Source organism: Psammomys obesus, unplaced genomic scaffold, assembly GCF_907164565.1.
Source record: "Psammomys obesus unplaced genomic scaffold, mPsaObe1.curated_primary_1811, whole genome shotgun sequence".
Lineage (NCBI taxonomy): Eukaryota > Metazoa > Chordata > Mammalia > Rodentia > Muridae > Psammomys > Psammomys obesus.
In genome coordinates, this window is record NW_026591597.1 from 3,900,862 (window position 1) to 3,928,328 (window position 27,467).

Consider the following 27,467-nt stretch of genomic DNA (forward strand, 5'->3'; position numbering starts at 1 on the left):
GCTTTGCTTTCTTCACAAACCACACAAAGGTTAAAAAACCCCGGTTCCGAAGCCTGCCTGGCTGTCCTCTATGCTACAGATGAAAGGCGGGGTGCAAAGCGCTCAGAACCCGAGAAAGTCCGGAGGACTCTAAAGCTAGGGGCCCATTCCCTAGAGGTCAGGGCTCTTCTCTGCTGTCCCTCACCAGCCCTGGCTCTGCAACATGCAGGGATTTAAACATATGTGTGGGAGTGTGCTAGAGAGAACAAGTCAAGAGGACAGAGCGCTCCCCACACGTGTAAGCCTGTATCTCCCAGCTTCGTAGCTCGCGTTCATTCACATGGATGCAGTGGTTAAATATTTGATCAGAGGTAGCAGAGTGACAAGGACCCGTTGTGCTTTAACGAGCACACCTTAGAATAGTGTGCTCGTAAATCCCAAGAGATAAAAGATCCTAAGTGTAGCCCCCATGTCTTACCCTTTCTGCCCTTCCCTACCCCCATTGCCATTCCCCCCCCCCCAAAAAAAAAAAAAAGCCATAAAGGGTTGTGTGTAGCAGATTGAAGAAGGACTGGAGTCGGCGGCTACCAGAAAGGGGGATTAGGGCCAGATCGGTGCAAGTTAAATTGCGCTGCATATAAAAAATGGGCGGATTGGTGTCCAGATCCAGTGGCTGGTACCACCTTCCTTTCTAAAATAAAATCTCTCTGGCATGAAGTCACCGCCTATTTCACATCCGGTTTGCGCTGGGACGTATTACTACTGTCTTGGTACAGAGAAATCTTTTGTTGTATAGCTGCAGATTGGATATTGGGAAGCAAATTTGGGTATGAAATCTCCAGTGCAGGAACACGCAGAGTCCATGATGGCTCAGACCGAGTGAGTGAGCGCGGCGCGAGGACGCCCTCCGCCCGGCGCGCCCGCGCTCGCACACTCGCGCAGCTCCGGCTCACCGCGATCCTCTCTCCCACACTTTTCTCCCGGGTCTGGAGCGATCCGGTGCCCAGAGGGGGCCCCGAGGTAAGTGAGACTTCGGACTGCGAACACCCAAAGCTTGCAACGTGCCTTTGTCCTAGCTGGAGAGGCAAGGATGCTGTAGTGGGGAAAAGAGCAGGAGCCAGCAGGACAGGAGCTGGAGCTGGGAGCAGGTAGAAACAAGGAATGTTTTTCTTTCAGGGTGAAAACTGCAGCGATCTAGGAGCAGAATTTTCTCTCTCTGTCTTCCTTCTCTCCTCTTTGAGGCAGATTTGAATGTACCCTGAGGGGTGGGTGGTGACATGTTGTTTTGATTTTTTTTTCTTTCCTTCTTTTTTTTTTTTTTTTTCCTTTTGGCCAAGGGGGGACGGGGGGTGTTGGGGGGGGGCTCTGGGGGTTGCCATCTGTTAAAGTTAAGAGGCTAGGACAGAAGACCTGACATCCTGTTCCGTTCTAGGGAAGACTTGCTCTTCCCTGTCTGAGCACGTCGCTTCTCCCCTTTCCAGCGGCCAATGCTGAAATGCCCTCTGGTGTGGGGGTCTCTCCCTTTCTGGAAACGAGAAGCTGAACTTACTTGATTTGCGTTGCAGGGGGGGTGGGTCGTGCAGCGTGCATGTGGCTAGCTAGGGGTAGGATGGAGGTGGAAGGGGATAAGGAGGCAGCTTCAGGCTTCCTTTTCAACTGCTATGTTTGTATTCGCAAGAAACTTTCTTCCTCCACAACTGAAGTGCCAGGGCAGGATTGTTTTCCTCCAAATATCAGAGAAGTGCAAAAGCTAGGGTGTCTTTGCTTGGGGAATCTGTGTCTTTCACCCCTTTTCTAGGACTTTCTCCCTTTTCTAGACTCAGGGGGGATTAACAGGGCTAAGAGAAGTTGTTTTCCTCTTCGAAACAAATGTTAAATATATATTTTTTAAAGGATTGATTATCACTGAGCCATTTGGATGCAATATTTTAATGTAATGGTATATATCCAAAATGTCTTGTCATATTCTACTCCGGTGTGTCAAAACAGTCACTAAATTAAGGGAACACTATGATGAAGCTCACAGTTCTTGCCTCTACATCATTTCACTCTAAACAAATTCTGCTTCTTTCCTTACATGACTGTTTGTGATGGATTTTACTGATTGGAATGATCCTGGAGAGTGTGGACAGCATTTTGTTCATGGATTTAAAGGCATACCACATGGAACTCGACGGTGCTTAATGTAAAAAATAGGTTTTATAATGCTTCCATCTATTCACAAGCTACTAAGGAGCTAAGGTTCAGAAAAGTGGCAGAATAAAATACATTTAACAGTTTTGATAGTAGGACTTGAAATAATTTCAGTGTATTTAAGTAACTATATCAGCTTCCTAACCAGGTAGTGGTCAGGATTTCAAAATTTGGCTTAATAAATATGTATACACACACATAATTATATGAATGCAGAGCACACACCCAGATATTTCAATAAACCTTCCTTTCTATGCTTCTTTATTCTTCCATTATCCTCCTACCAAATCCAACTTCAACAATCTAATAATAATGATTGATCGCACTTTACCTAAGTGGGAAGAAATATCCCCTTCTTTTCATGCAAAGCAAACCACTTAAGTTCCCATCTGTCTGAGATGAAGCATTTCTAGCAGCAACCTGGAAGAAATTACAGAATGCTTACAAGATGTGTGTGGGCATGTTTGTGTGTATTGGTGTGTGTGTGTGTGTGTGTGTGTGTGTGTGTGTGTGAGAGAGAGAGAGAGAGAGAGAGAGAGAGACAGTGACAGACACACACACACACACACACACAGAGACAGAGAGAGAACAGCACATGGCCTGACTATGAAGTGTATCTTTTAGCTTCACAGAAACATTAGTGAGCATATTTAACAACCACAGAGGAGAAGCACGACTTTGGCATTCAACAGTGTGTTTCCAATGGTTTTTATAAGAAGGTAAATACAGTTGTTGCTGAAATCAAGGTACATTCAGAATTCAGTGATGCATTAAGTCAACAGAGGTGTTAGCAACCACATCCCACCTACCCACATTCTCTCCTGCTATAGGCACAACCAACGCCTAAACCTTTCGGTACAGATTCTGCCACAGGGACCCAAATCAGAAAGGCCAATCCTTTTCAGGTGATAAACAGCAAAAAAGGAGTAAATCAGCAAGTAATGGAAATGTAAAGGCTATTATAGGAAACAACTCACGACTTTTGGGTTGAGCAGTATTGTCACCTGAAAGCGTTTTGTACAGGGTAAATTAAAATACTGATATATTTCTGAATGAAGAGTGGAAGGTCCAGGGTTGCATTGCTTCCAATGAGGTGTCATATTCTAGTGAGGTCATTTCCTGACTTCAAAGCATTCATCTGAACTGCCTCAGTCAGCCCTAGTGGTTATAACCTGATGTTTCTTGCAAGACACATTGATCTCTACTTATTCCATATTTCAGCTGAACAAGCGCGTGATGAAGAAAAGTCGGGGTCTTTCTGACTGTCTTTGGGCCTGGACCCTCATCCTGAGCACTCTGTCGGGAAGAAGGTGGGGGCATTTTCTTTTAAATTTGCATGACAATTTTGTAATTTTTTATTTATTTCATCAGGAGGAAGAAAATTGTCCAAGGATGAATTCATGACTAAGGGAATTCAGAAAACTTTACTGCAAAAAATTTCAGTTAAGACCACAGAAGAATAGAACATGAACATAACTTTCTTATTTGGATGTTTGCTAGAATACACTTAATGAGTTGTTTTTTTTGTTTTTTTGTTTTGTTTTTTTGTTTTTTTGCTAGAAAATGTATGAATTCAACTTTTAAGCCTGAAATTGCAACTTCTCAGTTTTCATTTGTAACTGAGGAAAAAAAGATGTAGTTTCTAATTTATGGAAAAAGTTAAGTGATTAATCTTCATGTGCCCTATAAGTTGTACGTTAATTTTTAAAAAGGAAATTTTCTAGCCATTTGCAAAACTTGTAGTAATTTGTAAAGGTCATAGGAGTGGAAAAGTTAAAATAATATTGGTAACTTGAATGCCACATATCTATAAAAACCTGCACATTGTGCTTTAAACCATGGTTAATGAAATCAATAGAGAGGAAATATAACAGATGCTTATTTTAAAATACTAGATAAGAATTAAACCAACTGTGCTAATCAAGCATTTGCACTAGGAAGTCGTGTTGTGAATAAATATCGGTAAGTTGAACTAATAAAAGTATTTTCTAATGATCCAGCAAAGAATATGAGAGTTTGTAATAGCAACTATCTAAATAACCAAACAGTTTGTATTGTCCTCTATCTACTGTAACAGGTTTTTTTTGTGTGTGTAGTCAATTCTTGTGTCTCATTGGAAGGCATTCGACACATCATAACACCCTGGACTCCTTGAAATGTAATAGGAAGGGAATCATTGTAAGTCAAAGTCAGAGCTATGGTATCACATAGAAATGCAGACATTTCTGAGGATTGGTTTTAAACAAGATGTTGACTGTCTTATTTCTTAGCATTACCATGTAAACAAAATTCAGGAAAGCAAAAAGCCCATTACTGTCAGATATTGTTATTTTGAGGAGTTAAGTGATCACTGATTTTTGAAAAATTATATGAAGTGTTACTATTATAATGACCTGTAGATGGAGTTAGTGCACAGTGTTTTATTACAGAGTGGTTCATATGGAATCAAAAGCAGGTTCAGTAACTGACATTTCTCTTCAAAATTTATATGCAGTTTAGGTTACTCTACATCGGAGTTAGTATTTATTCCCCACAAAAGTCATCTTATTCTTTCTCCTAGAGTTCTTCTGTGGAAGTTATAATTTTACATTAGAATTTAGTTGTAAGATTGAAAATGAGCCTGATTACAAAATCACAATAAAGGGCTATTTTCATTCCAAAATGGGATATCAGGGCTGGTTTTGTTTGGGAAGGAAGGAGCTAATCTCGTTGGTATTTGCATTCTAAATACAAATGATGTCTGAAAGCAAGATTCATAATAAAGTGAAAAGATTTATTTTTTGATTTTTTTTTTTTTAATTTTTGGCATTTTACGTAAGCTGTGGGAACACTGGGAGCACAGATAAAGATAACATACCAGGGATTCTGAGGATTGTATTTACAGACTAACCACCCTCTGATGTTATTCTAACTCATCTTCTTCCACCTCCTAAATTTATTGCTTTCTCCCTAAGAGTTTTCTCTATGGAAAGTTTCCTGAATCCTAAGGTGTGTTCGCATTTCTTTCTTGTTTTTATCAGGATGACCTTCCAATGTCCTTGAAACATGCATGAATGGTATTTGGTTTTGTGACAATTAATTTTACAAATAATCACTTTGAGAAGACTAATTTTGCTTTTGCCTTAACACTGGTATCTGCCAATACGATGTGAAGGAAGTCACAAGCTCACTGAAAATTTCCTTTAAAAAAGCAAATAAAACAGCAAGTTGTTTAATTTTGCTAAAAGCGAGTAAGCCCTCAATCTGTGTGACATGAATGGATTAATGTTTAATTGAATGGAATGTAAAGTAGTTTCATAGATGTAAATTTCCTATATTTCATAGAAATAAATTCTATATACTATAGAGAAACTTAGAGTTGTTGAATTAAAATGTTATCAAAAAAGTAGTCATTGAAAGTATATACAACTCAGTGAACTTCTAGACAGAATAGGACAGAGCATTGAAAATTTACATTAAAATGTACACTTTCAGTTTGTATCATTATAGAATCAGAATTATAAAAGCAAATTAATTTTGTATTATTAAAGCAGCCATTATCTGTATTCACTCCTTCCTTATTCACTTCTATTTATCCTAGTTAATTTGGTGTGTGATGTTTTTATTTATCTGGAAGTTTTTAATAACATTTTATAAAATTAAGAAAAAGAGAAATGCTCTTTGATTTTTGCTTATACAAAATTAATTACTTGCAAAACAAAATTTGCTTCTGAGGTGATAGTAGATTATATTTGGTGTTCATATCAAATAAGTAAATTTTGGTTCAAAATGCCACTATTTTGCTTATATTTATCAATCTTATAAGTACATGAGTGAGGCAAAATGAATAACAAAATTTAAATATAAAGTATGTAGATCTGTTACTCTGTCTTACGTTCATACCCTATATCCATTTAATCTTTGCACTCAAGGGCAGAGCTATCACTGAAATTTGTCAGTGAGTGTAATTTTTTTTCTAAGATACAAACTGCTTCTCTCCAAAGATTTTGAAGGTGTCATGCTAATTCTTACGTAAAAGAGCACTAAATCTGCATAGATAACAAAGCGTTTGGTGTAAGAAAACACATGGCATGAGAAATGCAGCCCTGTAGGGTGGAAACCCAGAGTAAGTAATAAGACTGAGAGACAGAAGCCATAACCTCAAACAGAAAGAACAGGAACAGTCTTTCCTCTGCAGAAGGGTGGAAATAAAGTATTATTCCAAAAGGTGATGAAAACGCGTTTCTGGCCTGTGCTTTGCTCTTAGGTAGTCGTGTCTTAAAACACAACGGCAAGGTTTAGTGTGGTTTCTATCAAGAGTTTTGCTACTATGTCTAAACCCAGAAACAACCAAAGTTCAAGCAAATTAAACTTTGAATAATTTTTCAAAATAATTTTTATATATCTTAAGGGGAATCAAAGTTTTCACATTCATGAAAATACAAGTAATGCAATATATGATTTGTGTATCTTCTTTTCCTAAATATCTTTTTAAAAATTCCAAAAATCAAAAGCTCAAGTGTATGGAAAGCTAATGGAAGAAGGAGTTTTGGTATATGAAAAGTTACACACTGAATTTTAAAAAGAATCTTTGAGTTAGCTTTGCAGTCCACATATAGACGCCCATATGTAGATAAATATAAATAATTTGGAGAGAAGCCTCCAAGATGTTTCGTACAGCATAAGTGAACAGTCCTGCTTGCTCAGAGGAGGCAATTCTTTTCTAAGACTCTCTGTGTACTGAGAACTGAAAACCCAGGGTTTGAACTAACATTCTGTATTAAAATTAAGAGCCTGCCACCAAGGAGGCACAAATGAGAAAATGAAAAATTATAATTACTTCCAAACTCCCAACAGCAAGGAAAGTAAGAAAACCTGAGGAAGGTTTTGAATCGTAAGACGTTAAAGTGGAAACTTATAAATTGGTGTTATTGTTTTATTTATTCTTTTCTCAGCTATGGACAACCCTCCCAAGATGAACTTAAAGATAACACCACTGTTTTTACGAGGATTTTGGACCGACTCCTGGATGGTTATGACAATCGTCTGAGACCAGGACTGGGAGGTGAGTTACACTCTCACATTTTCCTTTGAGAAAATTTAGTATTATTAAATATTCACTAGTACATCTCTAATTTCTCTTCAAGCATTAAATAAAAATATTAACATGCTGATTGATAATTAATTATATTTTAATAGACCACTCAGTGCTAATTCAATTTACTAAGATAGTTTTGTGCACATAGATCTATATAGTGGCAGACAGACAGAAAATTCTCACAATGACACAAAGAGAAACATATTCTACATATTCATGGCTATTCTGTCTAATAAAAATGATTAAATAAAAATTAAGATGTTATACCTTACCTTTCAGTCTAATATTTATCAACTTTACCTGCTTTATCTGCACTGAATTCAAATAAGGTATCTTAATTTCATGTTAGAAATGCTTACTTTAGAAATTGTGTATCTAAACATATCTTTGTGTTATATTATTCCATCTCTATGATCAAAGAGAAATAAAATAGATGGTAATATTTTATTTTCAGACCATGAATTTGTATGTAATTCTCTAATTTTCTTTAGTAAATTTTAATGCTTTTTTAAAAATTAATTAATTGATTAATGAATTTTTGCTTAGGGAGAAAATCATGTTCAATCACACACACACTCCTTGATAAAATAACACATAATTTCATGTGACTGAGTAAAGACTAATAAAGTCACATCAAAATATTGACCTTAAAGGGCAGCAAATAAAGCAAGGAAAGAAATTGCCATCACAAGTCTCAAAGAAAACCAACATATGACGTTGGTGTCTCCAAGTTACAGTCAATATGTCACCTTTTCCAAAGCAACAAAAACGAACAGTAATATTTAACTAGCATTATGAAAAGCCACCTCTTATTAAATTAGTCAAAACAAATAAAGAAAGCTAAGAATAAGAACTCAAACACTGGTTCTCAAACAAAATGGTATCATGGATTTAGAATCCTTCCTTCCTTCCTTCCTTCCTTCCTTCCTTCCTTCCTTCCTTCCTTCCTTCCTTCCTTCCTCCATTCATTCATTTATTGTTCAGATGTGGGACTGGAAGGAAAGGCTTTGCACATGCTAGACATATTCTACTCCTGAGCTACATTCCCAGAGCCAGAGTCATTAAAAATACATAGCTTGTATATTATAATCACATGGATGGAAATCATGGGCCTATTTTGAAGCTGCCAAGTATCATTAACATCTAAGAGGTTAGGAGGAAAATGCCTAGCCAAAGTCACATCTGGGGATATATATATATATATATATATATATGTCTTATATGTAGTCTTATTGTGTATATTTTCTTATCAAGTTCAAGCATTAATTTTTAGACATAGTGTTTTTTTTTTCCGATTTGGCATCCCTATTGTGTTCTTTTAACTGTTGGAAGGGAAAATATTATTCTAAAGTTGCTGAATATAATATTATTTATTCCTAGACTCAGATATTAAGAATGCTGAGGAAAGAGGGCAGACACATTAAGTCCAATGTTTCAAAAGCCACCTAGGCATCATAGAAGACTGTCAAGAAAAAAAATAACCTTGACTTTGGGATGGAATAATCATAAAATGGACAGCACGGCTCTGTTCATAATGCAGCAACATAATGTCACTGTAGGTCTAAGCGTCTAGATTGACACTAAGAAATTTGCTCTCTTTGCATACAATTTGAATAAATTACAAAGACTAGTAATAAGGCACAAATGTGAATAAGAATTCAACTACGGAGTTGTAGATACAAATTATGAAATTGAAGGCTTATGAAAATGTTGATAAATTATATATATATATATATACATAATCGTATATGTTAAAATAAATAATATTTATACACAATAAATTATATGTATGTTTCCATTACTGAATGTTCATTCTGTCTCAGGCAAACCCTGGGACAGTAGAATGCACCTCACATGAAAAACCTTCATTCGTTATAGTTTACAAAACCATATTTAATACTATATTGTGTGTATATAAATATTCTCTGAAAGGTATGCAAGTGACTTTCAATCCATTTGATAATTTTACATAAACACACACATTCACACATTCGCTTTAATCATCAATTGTGATTGTATGCTATTACAGTCTAAGTAACAAGGCTTTACTGGTAATTTTGATTTAATGATATATGCTGAATCTTTAATGAGTATGTTTCTACATATACTTAAACCACAGAGAGCTATACATGATAAATGAATGAATAGCCTAAAATATACATTTAAAGATAATTTTGAGATCTACAACACTGGGTGATATTCTTAAAAATTCACTAAAATAGTTTATAAAATATTAGTATTTTTAATATATGTAATCACTTAATCTCTGGAAATAGCAAAAATAGACTTGTAGATTAGGGAACAGAAAGAAAGGTTCATCTCATAAAGAGCAGGTATACCTTTGTAAGATAGAAATTCAGTATTTAGAGAAATATATTTTTAAAAAAATAAAAAAAATTAATCACTAGGAAAGAGTTTATTTTATTTCTTTTCTTATAGGTACACTTTTTATTCAATGTTAATGTTACAGAGTTCTTACACTGTTCGAACTATGCCTGCGAACCCAAAGAATGAAATGGGTGAATGGACAGCCTCATTCACCCAGACAGTGTACTAAAACTTGATTCATGTGCAATTTGATAATTTCACAATCTTAAAAATTTATAAAAAGGCTTAATTAACATTTACATCTCCTGCAGGTCTTCAGAATTCCAATACAGTATGCCATTAAACAAACCTCTTCACATGTCTCAGTTCACTTCTTAAATCATAACCCCAAACAGCATTTCTGTGTGTGTGCAGGTGTGTGGGTGGGGTTAAACATACTTTAAGGGAAGTGCATGGCATGACGTGATTACTTGTTAAGGTTTCTGGTGCCCAGGTAAGTTTTCAGTTTAACGAAGAATTCCAAACTTCTGGTCACCCAACCTCCTTCCTGCTGGCACAGATCATGCCAACACTTCTCCCTAGAAGTGGCATGCAGTCTGGTCAGGGGATTCTAGCCCACACCTCCTCCTTCCCACACTGCTGCACTCATCCCCTAAGCTGCGAGATGTCCTCAGGGTGGGAGAGCTTCCACCCATTACCTGTTTCATGCCTGTCAGTAGTGAGCAATCTGAACTGTACTTAGCATTTACAGAGAGAAACCCAGGCACTGCCCTCATTTCTTATTCTTGAAAAGGCTGATTTAAGAAATAAGATGGTCACTAAAACAAACGAAAACAGGTGAAATCTTTGTTCAGTTTCTATTATAAATGTTTGCCTGAAACATAGTAAAATCAGATGCGCAAGATTTAAGATATTTTCTTATTTTAGACTTTCATATTGACTAACCTCATTTTGCACATTTTGAAGGCATTCTTAATTTTAAGACACAAACAGACATGTGACTGTTATAGGATAAAGACAGTTTATAAACATTTTGATAACAAAAAACTAGACAATTATATTTAGAATATGAAATATATTCCCAAGACATTGATCTTACAATATAATCAGCTGTGAATTTACAGAAAATAGTTAACTCTAATACTGACTGGCTATATTGAAATTATCTTATTTTCTTTGGGAATGAAGTACTTAATATCATTTTGCTCTTAATTTCAGAAAATCCGAGCATGGCATGGTTAATCATAAATTCCTGTAACAGAATGGACTCTCCATCTTTATTGTTATTACTTTTTTGACATAACTAATTTACTTTTAGAAAAAAGGACTATAGAAACGAAGAACAGAATCTCTATTTTATAGAAAGTGAGGTAAAAGTTTCCCAGTAGTTTGTGCATGGTTATATCTGAGATGACTTTCTCCTAGAAAGGGTCCCTGTTGTCTTCTATATCATGATTAAACACTGTGAAAAAGACAAGGATTTTTTTTCTGTGTATCCTTAAAATTAGATGTATGATAATGAAACTTAATGTTATATAAACAATTCTCCCATATGCAGATCAGTCATGGCATCTTCAGCTTTATTATTTGGGAGTGTACACCTGGATTTATGTAGGGAAGAAATTAATTACTTGCCTGATTTGGGTACTAGAAATTAGCTTGAAGATATTATAACACTATTTTAAAAGACTAGGCTCCACCCCTCTTAGAACCAAGAGCCAACCAGAGCAGGAGTAAATAGAACTGTAACAAAGGAAGAAATATTCTGACAGGGATTGTGACTTTTGTTTAAACCAGGTGAAATAAAATGAAATAGAAAAAGTGCAACACTAAGGCTTCAACATAAAAAGAACAAAAAGAAAACGAGTCAGTAAAATTCATACATCAAACACAAAGTAACTGCAGAAAATTTGAATTAAAATTGTGAATAGCTAGAAAATGTACAACATCATCAATAATTACTGAATTCTTTCTCATTTACAATGTCTTGCTTTTGTGGCAAGAAAACGAGAGAATTTTCTTCTTCAACCAGGAAATTTAAAGTGTGTTTTACTAAACCAAGTTCAAGTCAAAAAGAGTGACATTGTTGCGGAAATAAAGATTGAAAATCAAAAAGAGTGGGAAGATAAGAAAAGTTCAAGCAGAAAGGAAGCAAACAGAGGCAAGAAGATAAGACGTGAGACTAAGGGGGCCAGTGTGACAGAGAGAACCAGAAACAATTCTGAAGCAGAGGAGGGGACAGGAAGAAGCAGAAACATGGAGCACCTTATGTTTGTCTGTAAACGGAACAAACTGAAAGTTCTCAATAAATTTATTTCTAATTTTTTTCCCATATTTTAAAATAAATAAAGGATGGTTGGATGGTCTCAGATGTCCTCAAAGTAAGCAACCATGTAAACTTGGTTGAAATTTGATTTACCTTTATATAGGCTCCATTTCAACTCCTAGAATTGTAAAAAATAATAATAATAATAATAATCAACAGAGACCTAATGCTTAATGCTGAAGGAATATGTCAAAGGTTCTAAGAACATGCAACACCCTTCTGGCTATATCCTTGCTTTCTGGCCTTTCTGCAGAGACCACTTCCATTTTATGATATGCTTCAGTCTCACTGTGAATAAGGCTAACACACAGGTCTTCTCACTAGGCTAACATTGTGTTCTTTCTCATGTCTCAGGCAACTGCCTTCTAAAATATGCTTTCATCTAAAAACAAATTCATTTCACTCTTTCGAAAACCAATTCCAGCAGATCCATGTTTAACTATAATACAAATGAGATAGGGAAAAAGGAAGAAAATCTTAGTAGAGTCCAAACTAAAGGGTTTACAGAAAATCCTCTCTACCCTCCACCTCTTCTTGCTGCCACTTCCTGAAAGTACTGTGAACAATTTCTAAATTTATTTTTAAATTTAATTGCAACAAATAATTCATGGAATGATGGATGGCTCTCAAAATATTTCATCACCAAACTACTTAGATAAGGAAAGCCAGGGAATAAGATATGAGTGACTATTTCTAATAAGCCCAGAAGGGTGAGTAGGAAAGTACAGTTTATAGACACATAGGCTTTTAAAAAAGCAGCGTTTCTAACTCTGCTACCCATCAAGACTATCTAGTTAAATAGTATTTCTTTGTGCTATAAGTGTTATGTATTTAAATTCTTTGGCTTTGATCTTATTTTATTTTTCCTAGAGAAAAATAAATGGTTATTAGGGATCTAAAGCAACTTATTGAGACTATGGCAACTCTAGATACTAAAGCATTTTAGAAGTCACATGTTTAAGAAGTAATCTATGCCTTTAAGCACAAACACTGGCTACTTTTATGTCAGCATGATGCAATATAAAGTCATCAGAAAACAGCAACATTAATTGATTAAAAAAAAAATGACCCCAACCAGATTGGCAGGTGCCTTGCTTTTGGTGCATTTTCTTAACTGATGATTGACGTGGAAGGTCCCAGGTGGGGCCACCATGAGCACCTACATGTAGCAAGAAAGCAGGCAGAGCCATCCACAGGAAGCACAACAGTAAAAAGCATTTCCTCCATGACTGTGAATCAGCTGCTTCTTCCAGGATTGCCTGAACTTAACTCGCCTTTGATTTCTCTTGGTGAGGAAGCGTCATGTGGAAATGCATGCTGGAAGAAGCACTTCCTTCCCCAAGCTTTGTTTGGTCATGGTGTTTCTCACAATTTTTCTCTCATCATTACAATATTCCTAATTCCAGCCTGTAATCGAAGGTCTTGCTATCAGGAGACAGGAGAATCAAGAGTTCAAAGCCATTACCTGTGTCAAAATGAGTCCAGGCAAGCTCTGCTACAAGAGACCCTGTTTCAAAATGAACAAAGAAACTAAAAAGAAATAATTTCCCCAATCTTCAGTTAGTCAAACACTTATAAAATTTTTTTGAACTAATTGTTAACCCAGCGATTGCAAGAGGACTCTGTTTGAAAGAGTCAACTGGCCCGAAGTTCTTAGTCATTGAAAAAAAATGGTATTGGTTTCTTAGGAAATTTATTTGCATTTGGAGTTCCTTTTTTTTTTTTCAAATATGAGAAAAGTGGAAAACCAAAAGAAAGCATTGTTGAGTAAATTGTTGTATATTTTGTGAAATTGTTAAATTGTGAAATGAGGAAAACATTATAGTCTAATTCTTTTTAAAATTTAAATATTTGTATTTTAGATTAAAATTTTAATTTATGAACTTTATTATTTGAAAAAGGCTTGCAAATAAAATATGAAACTCCCCAATTTACCAGACCCAATGTCCATAAAAGTCAATTCACTTCTGTGCAGTTAGGTAATAGATCTGAGTTGTGCAGAAGGTCCTAAGGTAGATTGCTTTTCAAGTTCTAATTCTGTCCCAGATTCCTCATTTCTGGTGCTGCATAAGTACACAAAAATAGATTTGATCCTCCTATGCCCCTCTTCTAGTTCACTGATAGGGGAGATCCTCCTCCCTTTCTATCTGACCAAGCTTATCAAATCTCATCAGGACTGGCTGCACTGTTTTTTTCTGTGGCCTGGCAAGGCTGCACCTCTCAGGGGGAGGTGATCAGAGAGTTTGCCACTGAGTTCATGAAGAGAAGAGGGAGGGAGGGAGGTATTGGGAGGAGGTGAGGGAGGGGTCCACAGCTGGGAGATAAAGTGAATAAAATGTAATAAATAATTAATAAAAAATTTAAAAGATTCATGTTTATAATTAAAAAAATAGTTTGATAGTGAAGATGTAGAATCCAATGTGAAGCTCCATAGCATCAGAATGACTATTTTCTTTTTTAAAATCAAATTTAATTGGCTAATTTGTGAGATAGGTACTCAAAAACCTTTTATGATTACGTGGCATCCTGAGTAGTATTGAGATCAGAGATAAATATTATTATCATGTAAAACTAACATGAAAATACTGATTTTGTATTTGTGTTTGGAAGAATTTAAAACAGCTTATATTTCACAATGTAACAGCGTTAGATAAAATTAAAAAGATAAAATCAAAAATACAAATAAAAAAGTTCTGATTATTTAATCCTTTCTCATTGATGCTATATTTCTTTTATAAGAAAATGATCTTGAATAGAGTATTTAAATTTTCTACACTTATAATCTTTCACTTTAAATTTGTTATAGTTTTATGAAATTTGAATCCAAGTTGTGGAACAGATGTTCAGATATTTGCAAATGCAACACCCTTCCACAGAAATAGTAGCTCTAGAAAGTCTATGACATAGTTGTATTTCAAGAAAAAGACAGCTACCAAAATCCCAAGAGATATGATTAAATGACTGGCCGAGATTTCCAGTCAGCGTGTGAATCCAACTTATGTAATGACTTTCCATGATACAGTGAGGAATGTTACCGCACAATTATAAACATTCTGTTCTAGTCTTTCCTGCTGTGTGTCAATCATCTACATGACCAACCCCAAGAATTTTATTAGATAAAAGAAAACCACTGAGACTATACTCAGGTCACAAAGGCCAGTCCTGGAAAATGGGAATGGGTAATTTTTTGTGCCCCTTTAATTAATCTCTATCCATCCTTCGCTTTTCCCATCTTTATTTCAGCCCGATGGTGGGAACAAAAACAAAAAAAAACTTTTTGTAGATTACATTTTATGTTAGAATATGAATTTTACAAATGAAAATTTATATAATTTTCTTCAGAAAAGAACCTCAGAGTCAAGACTGACAGAGAACCACTTTGAGAATTTTTATGTGATGGATATTACTAAATATTGTTATGCAGTTACCATAGATCTCAAATATTGCATGAGATATCATGCCTCAAGCCTTTACATAGATATATACATTTAAAAAGGATACTTAATTTTCCAAGACTAACACACACAGCCTTCCCTTCAATTGATCATTCTGCCAGAAGACACCACTCCTAAGAACACAGAAGAAACAAAGTTTTCAGTGGAAATGAAATGAATAGCATGACTATAGTAAAATTAATTTTTTCTTCTACATAGAAATTTGTGTCACTTGAGCTCTCAAAACCCCAAACCACTAAATTGTCAGGGACTTGTTATATGTCTTAACGCAAAACTTTCCTTATATCTACTTTTAGTCAGAAAATATAACTAACTTAAACTGATTGACAAGTCAATCAGGTAAAAAGCTTCCTTCTTTCCTCTAACATTAGAAGGGAAGTAAGATTGGGATATAAATGATGCTTCAGGCGGGTTGACTTGAAGCTGAGACATGGCTCAGCGCAATGCATTGGTAATTAGGTGGGAACCCAGGGTATTGCCAGTTTCTTAGCAGGGCCATTTTAAAATAGGATGTTTGCATTTATTTTATGATGCAAAAACTAATGTTAGTCCATTTGGTCTTGATATAGGATTTCATAAACTAGGAGTGCATGGAAACTTTCCCAGTGGATATTTCTGAATTGCTCAATTGACACCATATCCGTTGAACATGTGGCTAATGCCCCAGTAAACAAGCTGTTGTGACGGGTGTTGCTAACATGTTGCCCACAACTCTCCCATCTCAATAATCTTTTTATTACCGTCACTCGTCACTCTTGCACTTCACTATTCACAGGGCATCGGTTATTTTCTGGAGGTTCAGGTACCATAACGTCACTTCTGTACCCAAAGGCTTTCTGTGGCATTAGGACCAAGTGAGGCTGCTTTCTGCCACCCTCAGTGTCCTGCACTGCAGTCCCACTTACTTCAAAGCGTTATCTCAAACTCTGAACATCTGCATCACCAGGCTCCGGAGATGCTGATCGTTTTCTTCTGTCTCCTATGTAGTCGTCTATCTACCTACCTGTTTATCTAGTGTCTACCTGTCAAGTCTTTCTTAAGTGTATTTTCGTTCATGAAGCTAGGATATATGCTACAGAACAGAAACGTTAGTAATTTTTGCTCACACTTCTATTACCATTATGTAGAATTGTGTCTATCCAGCACATTGAAAATGAAAAACAAAAAACAAAAACAAACTAAAGTCACACACACATAAAACACGCTTCTACAGTCTTATTTTAAAATCACTTTAATTTTCAGTTCAGTTATTATTTATTTATTCCTACAGTGAAAAAAAATCAATTTAGGAGGATTCAAGGATGGTACCTAAAATCACACAGTGTCGACTAGAAGAAAATCAGAGTTAAATTTGTAGCACTTACACCCTCAGTCCAGTGCATGTTCTTCTTTCTTTACTATACTGTGTTTCTCTCTTATACTTCTGGCACTAATTGTCCTTTTGAAATATCACTTCAAAGTCTCTGTTATTTCAATACTTTCAATAGGGTCATAATATTGCAGAAAGTGTAAGTCAAAAGAGATTGGTTCTCTGGCAGTTAGGTGATGCAACCATTATTTATGTTTAAACACAGCATTGAAAGGTGAGCTTGTTTAAGAACTGATCTTTAAATATAAATTTATTAGTTTGATTTATTATATTCGCCAAAACTGTAATAACAGTCATCATTGTGATGCCATTTTATATTAAGCAATCACATATTTTTCCTTGAAATTATGAACATGTGAATACACTTATACTTAAGGAATCTATTGCGTTTCAGTGACATTTGCAGTGGCAAGGCTATCTTGAGGAAAACAACTTTGGGGAAATGATTTGAATATTTAGATCTTTGAACAGTTCTTCCACTGATGTTATTTTAATTGATTTATATTTGTCAGCCAATTCCCAAGTTACATAAGGGATTCAGACATATTTGGCTTTGGCTTGATAATGTGTATTTTTACCTAAGTTTCCTTTAAGGCTCCTGGCTTCTGATATATGCTGTTAAGAAGAACACAGTGAAACATAAACTATCTTGACTTTTTTTCATGTGATCTCTAGAAAGATGTTAGCATCCTTCAAGTATGCCCACAATGAAATGTCAGTGTGGTATTAAATCAGGGAATCTTAGTATTAAAGCATATGCCTTAATTTTAATTTTTTCTTAATTTGATAGCTAGAAGATAGAGATATTAGATTGATATTACTTGTGACTCTCACTGAGGAGAAGGAGCTGGGAGGCATATGTTTTCTAAGTGCATGGGCAAAATAAGAGTCCTTAGCGATGTTTTGAGAGCTCAACTAGGGCATTTAGAGACAAGGATATTTCCACTTACCCTCTTCCTGGGTCTAGAGAGGTCATAACTTTAGCTCACCACTTGTTAGCCCTCAGTGGGAGGTAGCCACTCCACTGATTCCTCTGAGATTCATTTGCAGAGATGCTCTCTCTGGAGACTCTGGGATTATAAAGAAGAGTGACTCACAGAGCTCTCAGGGCATTTCCAATGTGCTACCTGTGAAAGGTCCATTTTTGGTCAAAGAGCTTGTCCTTTCCTCTGAATGTAGGCTGGGTTGGTGAAAAAAGTATTGTGTAAGGAAAGCCACAGACGAATGAAAAGATTATTTAAATGTTGGTATTTGATATCTTAATATCTTCTTGAGATGTCTAATCTTGTTAACAATGGATTTTAGGTCAAAACATCATCTATTATGTTGGCCTCAAATTCACCATAAAACTTTTGTATGGTTTTTGAAAAAGCATTTTCAAATAACTCTGGGAAACAAATAGGTCACTAAGGCTGACTTTATTTACTTACAACATAGTTTCTTATGGACATTAAGGAAGAAAGAAGTAAGTTTGCGGCCAGCCTGGTCTACAAAGTGAGTCCAAGACAACCAAGGCTACACAGAGAAACCCTGTCTCAAAAAACTGAAAAAAAAAAAAAAAGGAAAGAAGCAGAGAAATTGTTCATTTTCCTGTTAAAATTGTTCTATGCCTCTCAAGAACTGAGAGGCAGGTTGAGTTTTACTTGACTGTGCCTCTTCCCCATTTTACTACACCACTTACCTTCCGTACTAGTCTTTACAATCCCTCAGAGGCACACTTCAGGTTTGCAACTTCTGTTTCCTTTGCTTTTCCTCCCCTTCCCTCTTCTTCTATTCCTTCTCCTCCCTTTGCATTTTATCTTTGCTTTTCTTCCCTTCTCTTTTTCCTTCTTTACCCCTTCCATTCTTTCCCCTCTACTCCACTCCCCTCTATCTCTCTGCCTCCCTTTCTTTTTTCTTCTTTCTTTCTTGCCTACTGGGAGGATAAAAAGAAAATGTCAGAGACTAATAGTCAGAAACACTTTAAGGATAAACATGATTTGAGAATATAGTGAGAAAGTCATTTCAAATCCTTTGGATGCAAATATTTGAGGTCAGATTTCTTGTTTTGGAATATAGTGAAAGTAAGTGCTAGCAAGTCCTAGTGGCTGTTAAACAAAAGTGAAGTAATGGAAGGTCCTGAACTGATACAATAAATTGGTTATAGACCAAGGATGAAGAAAAGATGACAAAATAGATTTTAAAAATGTAGTTATAGTAATTTATGTAAATTACTTTCCATTTTTCCTAATCTCTGTATGGCACAGGTACAATTATTCATGGCAATAGATGGACCTAAATTTAACCACATATCATGTTTTACTTGTTTGACACAATGATCTTTATGGATAATATTTTAGTCCTTCAAAATTATTGATTGTGTAGCTGCCATCTATTAACCATCTATCTTAAAACAATGGGGGGAAACCCTGTACATTCTGTAAATTTTCATCTCACTTCTTCAGGCCACTTCATGTATCATGCATGAAAAGACAAAGAGTTGATAGTAAAAATTCTGCTGGTCCAGTTCCCTTAGACCAGCTACATTGTAGGATTTCTGTGATAGAAACTAAGTTGTCTTCACACAAAAGAAACAGGTAATAGTGGCATGCATTTGTAAGAGGGTACCCCAAGTTGGCAAATGTATGCCAATATGCAGACAGATTAGTCAGCATTCCCTAAGTGAGCGTGCATCTCTTGAATGAAAAGTAAAATACAAAAGCAGATATAACTTTGATTCCATATATGACTAGGTTACATGAGATAATTGCTCTAGTTTTTATTTAATACTCACCATAAAAAATAAGACTTGAACTCTGGAAATTCAATCTCACTGACTCAAATAATTAAAAACAAATGTGCAACAGGACTATTGGATCATATGATGAAGATGTATCAGAAAATGAATTTGTTGCAAATTCTTCCTATTGCCCAGCTTCAGTGGGCACAAAAGTGAATTACAAACAACAACAACAACAATAATAATAAAACTTATTTTCATTAAGAGGCTTACTTCATCAGAAATATTTTACAGTACAAATTTTCCTAATGTTCTGATATATGCTGTTATTCTTTCTTTGCTTTCTCACAAGACATGTCTATTTTATTGTATCAAAGAAAATATAAGTCATACATACAGAAGATAATTGAAAAAGGTATTACATATTATGGTATGCACTAGTTTTTATAAATATGTGGCACTGACTTTTTTTAAAATTGGTTATTGATAATTGGTCACAACTTTATATGTAATAAAATGTGACTAACTGTAAAAATCTTAAGATAAACAGAACACACACACACATGAAATCATTGTAGTGAAATACATTATGTAACTATATTTTAGTTATTATATAAAATAGTGAGGGGTTTTAATTGAGGAAAAATTATCATAGTTAAAAAAATATATGGAGAAACAAGTCTGTGATAGAGGTACAGGGATACATGAAGGTAGAGATAGAGGATGCAGAGACAAGGTTGTAGGAGGAGAGTGGGTACCAGAGCTGAGATGTGTTGCTGGGCACCTGTGCCTCTTCTGCTACAGCATGGTGGGGGATGAACTTAGAAGTGTGTCATGGTTATTATTATAAAACTGTTTCTGTTTCTCAGTTTCTCTCTTACCCAAGCTATAACACAAATAATTGAGACTTTATTATTTCTTATTAATTTTTTTATTAATTTTCATTTTTATATTAAGAACAGGTTATGTACTTCTTATCCCAGCGGTGGCCCCCTCCCTCATTCCCTCCCAACCCCACCCTCTCTCCTCTCCTCCCATGCCCCTTTCCAAGCCCACTGCTAGGAGAGGTCCTTCTCCCCTTCCATCTGACCCTAGCTTATCAAATATCTTCATATTTCTTATTATTTTAACAAGCTTCACAGCACAAGAACTGAGAAGTTCCTAATCTATTCTTTTTTTTCCACTTCATTTTAAATTTTTTATTACAGTTTATTCACTTTGTATCCCATCTGCAGCCCCCTCCCTTGTTCCTTTCCAATCCTGCCCTCCCTCCTTCTTTTCCTATGACCCTCCCTCAGTCCACTAGTCTTTTTTTTAACATTTTTTAAAGATTTTTTTTTTACTTTTTTATTAATTACACTTTATTCACTTTGTATCCCCCTGTAGTTCCCTCCCTTCTCCCCTCCCAATCCCTCGCTTCCTCCCCCTTCTCCACGCATGCCCCTCCCCAAGTCCACTGATAGGGGAGGTCTTTTTTTCCTTTCTTCTGATTCTAGTCTATTAGGTCTCATCAGGAGTCTTCCTCTGTGGCCTGTAAGGCTGCTCCCCATTCCGGGGGAGGTGATCAAAGAGCAGGCTAGTCAGTTCCTGTCTGAGACAGTCCCTGTCCCCAGTACTATGGAACCCACTTGGACACTGAACTGCCATGGGCTACATCTGCAGTCCACTATTTTTAACACTATGATAACTTGGCTTCCTCCTAGCATGCATCCTAGAGATACTTGCACTTTATAGCTTTGCTTGCTGAGCTCATTGAGCCAACGGCTCAGTCCAGTATTTCCTCCCTTAACTCCTCCTCCTCTGGCTGGCAGGAAGTCCAGCCCTTATTCTCTCCCCTGCTCAGTGATTGGCTGTAAGCGCTTTATTGGCATATAAGAGGACAACTGAGGAGCAGTGTTTTCAAAACATTGATATAGGAGATTCTCAGAACAAGGATTGTAATCAGATTGGGGGTGAGGGATACAAAAATCAGCATTTGAATTACACAATAACTTTATGCATACAGAAGTGAGATCTAAGCACATAAAACTGTGTTTTCTAGTCAAAAGCTATGAAAAAAAAATCAAAACTGCTTAGAGAGTAACCTAGAGATAATGGTAATGTGAGGAAGCCTATTGGATTGTTTTAATATCAGGAAATTATGTTGCTCAGACAAGAAAAAGTGAAATGGCTATCTCAAACAAGATTTCCTCCAGTAACTGTTTTTGCTGATTGTGATTAACCTCTTTGCAACATTTATCCTGAAGTTTTTAGTGTCCAGGAATGAATTGCTGAAGGAGACAGGCTAGCTCTCGATTCTCAAAAGACTTTACTGTTGCAGAGATAGGGTGATGTTTTCAGTGTCCTCTAATAGAGATAGAAATGGAAGCACACATGATAGGAGCCACTTAGGACACTAGACTGTCATTTCCCAGAGTGCAGGTGAAAATTATATAGCCTTTTTTTCCATTCTCACCCCTCAACAAATTGTTTCCTTTCAGCCAGCAATGTTTTCCTGTTTCTTGGTTAGCAACTGTATTTCGTATAAAATATCTGTGTTGAGTTGTCACAAAACTCCAATAAATATATTTTATTGCTTTATATATAGGTCATCAGAGGCTACTATAATAAAATTACATTCACCGTGAAGCAGCATACTAAATTAACTTTTTCCACGCCACAATATGTTTGCCTCATCCTCAAAACTAAAAATGCTTCCACATTTGTCATACTTTTCCCAGGGAGTAATTTGGATAATTCAGTTATGATTTAGTAACAGATAGCAATCGTTTGTAAAGCATACACTTGAGACCTTAAAGGCTCCATAAAGGCTGCTAAGCCTCCCTCTACGCCTCCCAAGGGTAGGCAGCATACCTGAAAGTTCTGTCTGACTATGCAAAATTATTTAAACTTTAAGCAGATTTCTATGGTAACATATTTCTTATTATAATGGGAAGTGGGTTCAGTATCACTGAGGCAAGTGTGTCCGTTCTTTAAAAATTCATTAAGAGGCAGCTGAGATCTCCTGAAAGTCAGTCTCCCAAGGTGGCATATTTAGGACCTTTTCTCCATTGAAAATATTAACTGTGAAATTCCATGTGTAAGCAGTCAATTATCAGAACTACGCAGTGGACCAATTTTGAAAATGGCTAATCAAAGCCAATAAATTTCCCATTTGGGTGTGAGTTTGTGATAGTGAGCTCTAATAGAGGCTGTTGATAGACACTCACTGGCACAATTTCCTGCTTCATCAGAGCGTGTAACTGAAGTGAAGACTGACATCTTTGTCACCAGTTTTGGACCTGTTTCAGACCACGATATGGTAAGTGACAATATATGTTCGATTTGGGGGATTTGTTTAGATATTTTAAATTAAGGTGCTCCTTGTTTCTACTTGAAGTCATGATCTCCATGTATATATGGAGACATATATATATATATATGTCTAAAAATTGTAAATATAGTGCTTAGCCCATTTCAGGGCAATATCCACTTGGTATTGGATAATAATTTAAGGGCTTATCCCTAGGGAAGAGTAATTCCCTTTCTGAGCATTCTTTAGTTGCCTGTAGTTCTTTCTCAATGGTAGGTCCTGTGAGACCTTCCCCTTTCCATGTTAAAATGTTAAAATGATAACTGGTATTGTACTTCTTCAGGTCCTGTTAAGGCAGACACCTTGTTGAGGTATCATGAGTGAAGCTTGTCTGTCATTTCTAGCATTGTCATTTCCAGTATTTTAAAAATATGTGTTTAAAGAAAATATTTGAGAAACGACTTGAAAAGTCTTTGTTGGTTATAATTTTGTGTCTCTGTGTGCATTATAATGAATTACATGTCTATATTAGACAACACATATTTCTATCGCATACACACCACACACACACATGAGTTTCTGTGTTTATCGACCAACCATTGTAGTGTTCCCCTTTTCACCCCTAAAATAACTGCCCTGCTTGACTTTTGTCCACAGGACTCACAGTGCCATGTGGCTTTCACTTAAGCTGTGTGGCCAGGTGGATTCAGGAATGTCAAACTTTCCGATAAGCACTACTTACAGAGCAAATAGCCATTTGCACTGTGCCATGTCAGAATGCTTTTTGTCTATGTATGGAAAATGGATACCAAAATTGAGTGAATACTTCTTTACCTTGATTAGAAAGAAAAGAATACTTGAGATGGAGAAATATAGGAGAGAGAAATGTGCTTTGTTGTAAAATGTTCACCAAATTATTTCTAAAAGTTGAACTGTGGGGTGTTCATTCTTCCTTTTCTTCCAGAACATCTTTGAAAAAGTAAGAATTGGTATCAATATAACCAAGCCATTGTAAAGAGGCAATTTAAAACATAACACTAGATACTTCACATATATATTATTATTTTTAAATGCTTTTTTTAAAATTAGTACTTAATACAAATGTGTTTTGCTTTCTTAATAGCTCAGAGAGAAGTCAGATAAAGGTTGCAGATGTTTGCTTGGTTTAAAAGGAAGCTCAAACCATTCTGTCGGTATTCCATATTGTGCACACTCAACCTTGCTATTCTCCCCCCAGTCAGTCACAGGTTTTAAGTGTGCATTGTCACTGTGCAAGCCCTGATTACTATAAGGTGATACAGCCTCTTAGCTATGGAGCCTGGCTCTAGGAGTAAGTCTGGCTGAGTTAAGGTCTGTCCATGACTCACTAGAAAGTCAATATGATAAAATCACATTTATATGAAACAGAATATTAAGAATTCTGGGCAAAAATAAAAAATATCAAAGGCTTAAAGTGCCTCAGGTGTTCGTATTGTTACAGGTATTCTTTCATGTAAGGTTATACATGATTTAAATCTTTCTCTCTCTCTTGCATACACACAGACACACACATACACACACTCTAACCCCCCCCCACACTTCAAAGGAATTTTTAATTTTTACTTTATTATTTATTAAAATTTATTCACTTTGTATCCCAGCTTTAACCCCTTCCTCCTCCCCTCCCAGTCAGACCCTCCCTCCCTTTTCTCTTCTCATGCCCCTCCCCCAGTCCACTGATAGTGGAGGTCCTCCTCCCCTTCCATCTGACCCTAGCCTATCAGGTCTCATCTGGACTGTCTGCATTGTCTCCCTCTGTGGCCTGGCAAGGCTGTACCCAACCAAGGTTGTGGTTTTTTTTTTTTTTTTTTTTTTGGGTTTTTTTGTTTGTTTGTTTGTTTTGTTTTTTTCTACACTTATCTAAACCCTACATTTCCACAGGCAGCCAAATTGAGAAAGAAAAGCTTAATGAAGCTTTATCATCTATACAATACAAAATTAATTCCTCTGATTTTTATTTCAATCAAATGCCTTGACATAGAATTCAACACAGCTTTTGGTCACATGTATGGAATTGCTTGGTGAAATTGTTATTGAAAATTAGTGTCTTATTTTCTTAAAATGTTGTTCAAATTGCGAAGAAAAGCTACAGCACAAAGGCATTGTTAGTTTAAAGGGAGCAATGAATTACTAGTTGCTTTATGATAGAGCTAAAAGCCTATATTTCTATTTTTGAATTCTCATGGGCCAGAGTAAACTTAACCCTCCTCCTTGAGTTCTGAATATTGTGGGAAGGAAGGCAATGAAGTAAAAGGCATGGGATTATTTTAACATATTATTTATACTTATTTTTACTTTTTAACTCATTTTTAATAATAATTTGCCTCTGTCTATTCCATCTGGCAGAATGTCTATTATGAAACACAATTCAAGAAGCGTTGTTAAGGAATAGTGCCCAAAGGAAGCCGAATATAAAAAATAAATAAATTACCTTCAAAAATTTAATAGGGTTTAATTACTTTTTATTCTTAAAACATATTTGTATTTTTAAAAGAATTTCATTCGTATATACAGTGCATTTTGATCAAATCCATCTGTGTTCTTGTCTTTCTTTTCTAACTTCTAACACACCCACCCAAGACAGTCTCTTTTTCAACTCCATGCACTCTTCTTTTGAGCCCACTGAGTCCTATTTATACTGAGAGTACATTTGTAGGGCCATACAAACAGAGCACGGGCAGTGAAGGAGAGGTCACATTCCAAATGAAAGCTGTTTTTCCCCTTCTCTAGGAGCCAACAATTGCCAATAGCTCCTCAACTATGGGTAGGACATTATGAGTCCCTTCTCCATCCTTGCTGGGCTTTGATGGGCTTGATTTTACCTTTGAGTTACTGGCTCAGTTTAACAGAAATTCAAAGGACCAATCAGGTTGTACTTTTGGCTTAAAAAAAAAGGTACATAATAAGATTTATTTATTTTTTTACTCATCATTATTCCTATACCAGTCAAAACTGCATTTTACATATAAACTTCAGATGTAAAAATTATAAAAGAAAAAAAATACTAAGTGGACCTTTGTCCCTGCATATGAGTTCTGAAATAGCATTTAAGTTTTTTTTTGTTGTTGTTGTTTTTTTTTTTGTTTTTTGTTTTTTTTTTTTGTGAAATGATAAAATTAGGCTTTGCAACTGGTTTGCAAAGTGGATCTTGGACTTTTTGCCTGACCTCTTGCTATAGAAGAATGATTATTTAAATTGTATTATGGGAATTAAGTATAAAAACTAGTTTTATTTAGAGTTAGTTAAAGTTAGGAGGCAGAATGATAAGGTTTTTTTAAAACAGGTAAAGCTTTGTTTATTTTTTTAAGTAGGAACCAATAAAATACCCAATTAATAAGAACTGTATTTGCACTTGTCATTACTGTTTCAAGCTCTTAATGCATTTTGAGTCTTATTTTATCTTTTATCCTCATTTCAAACCTTTCAGCTCCATAGTGTTATTATCCGCATGCTTTAAAGAAAGAGAAGTGACCCACTAGCTAACAGTAGGAGCTAAAACCTGGGCCAGCCATCCCTGAAGACTGTTTAGTTCCCCAGGCATCCAACTTCATCTAGAATAAAAAACAAAATGAGGTCAACTCCTTAAGCTTATTTTAAAAACCATTAATTGGCCATCAAACAGCACATTCCCAAGATACTAGGTTCTGACAGAAATATCCATGCTGCTGCACAATCACACAGCTTCGCTTTCCATCGTATTTAAAATGTATTAAGTCAAGGCACACAAAGGTGATAATAAATGACATGAGGCAGAATACTTCAATACAATATTTATTTAGGTACAAAGTGAATGTTTTGTCCCAGATCTTGAGAATAAGGCTCATATTCTCTGCGGACCTACTCTATTAAGCAGAGAATCTCCAGGAGAATTTTCTCTCATGAGGTGGGAGCTGTAACTTTGAAACTTGAATAAATCCTTCAGGGAAACTTTGCATTTACTCATTATTTTTTCCTATGGAGTCCCATCTTTTCTATTCTGCTTTTGTCCTGCTTGATTATGACTGCTTTCTCACTGTCTTTAAGTGCCTTGGAAAGTGACTTTTCAAAGTCACTTTTTTCAAATATCACTTTCTCGATCCCAAGCTATAAAGAATTCTAGTTTAAAAATTGTGTTGATAAATTTGAAATCAAATAATAGGCATTGGTTAAATGCCTAATTACAATCACTAACACTATGGCTCTTCCCCATATCTTATTCCAGGTTTCTGAAGAGGAAAATATGGCTCATATTTGTTCAAATGTCCATTGTTAAGTAAACAAATGGTGGTCATGGGGGCTAGATGCAAGGAATCCCAGGAAGCTCCATATTGCTACTGTGTCAATCACATGGACCAGTTCAGAGACAGGAGCCAGAGAGCATCTTTGTTTGTGGTTAGGCGGGACATAGTCACAATCAGTTGTTTTTTCTTCCTGGGAGAGAGGTTAAGATAAATTCTCATGTAGCTCAGGCCTCCAATTTGTTAGGTGCTATGCAGCTTGAACTTCTGATCTTCCTGGCCCTACCTCCCAAGTATTGGAATTGTGGTTGTGTGCCACCACATACAGCTAAGACACCTTTTTAAAGAGAGAGGGAAAAAAAGGACAAAAACCCTGAAACATGTGGCTCGCATGCATGTTTGCATGTGTGTGGATGTGTATGGATATGTGTGTGTGTGTGTGTGTGTGTGTGTGTGTGTGTGTGTGTGTGTGT

At 35.9% G+C, this 27,467-nt stretch overlaps 1 protein-coding gene across 1 annotated transcript in view; it reads left to right on the top strand.

Annotated features, from left to right (window-relative positions):
- The first annotated feature begins 644 nt into the window (after positions 1–644).
- The window catches only part of Gabra1 (gamma-aminobutyric acid type A receptor subunit alpha1), a 57,959-nt gene continuing 31,136 nt past the window's right edge, over positions 645–27,467 (top strand). The window contains exons 1-4 of the mRNA XM_055610691.1: positions 645–999; positions 3,394–3,482; positions 7,107–7,216; positions 22,680–22,747. Of these exons, the coding sequence (XP_055466666.1) occupies positions 3,409–3,482; positions 7,107–7,216; positions 22,680–22,747 (252 nt within the window). The 5' untranslated portion in view covers positions 645–999; positions 3,394–3,408. The remainder of the gene's footprint in view (positions 1,000–3,393; positions 3,483–7,106; positions 7,217–22,679; positions 22,748–27,467) is intronic.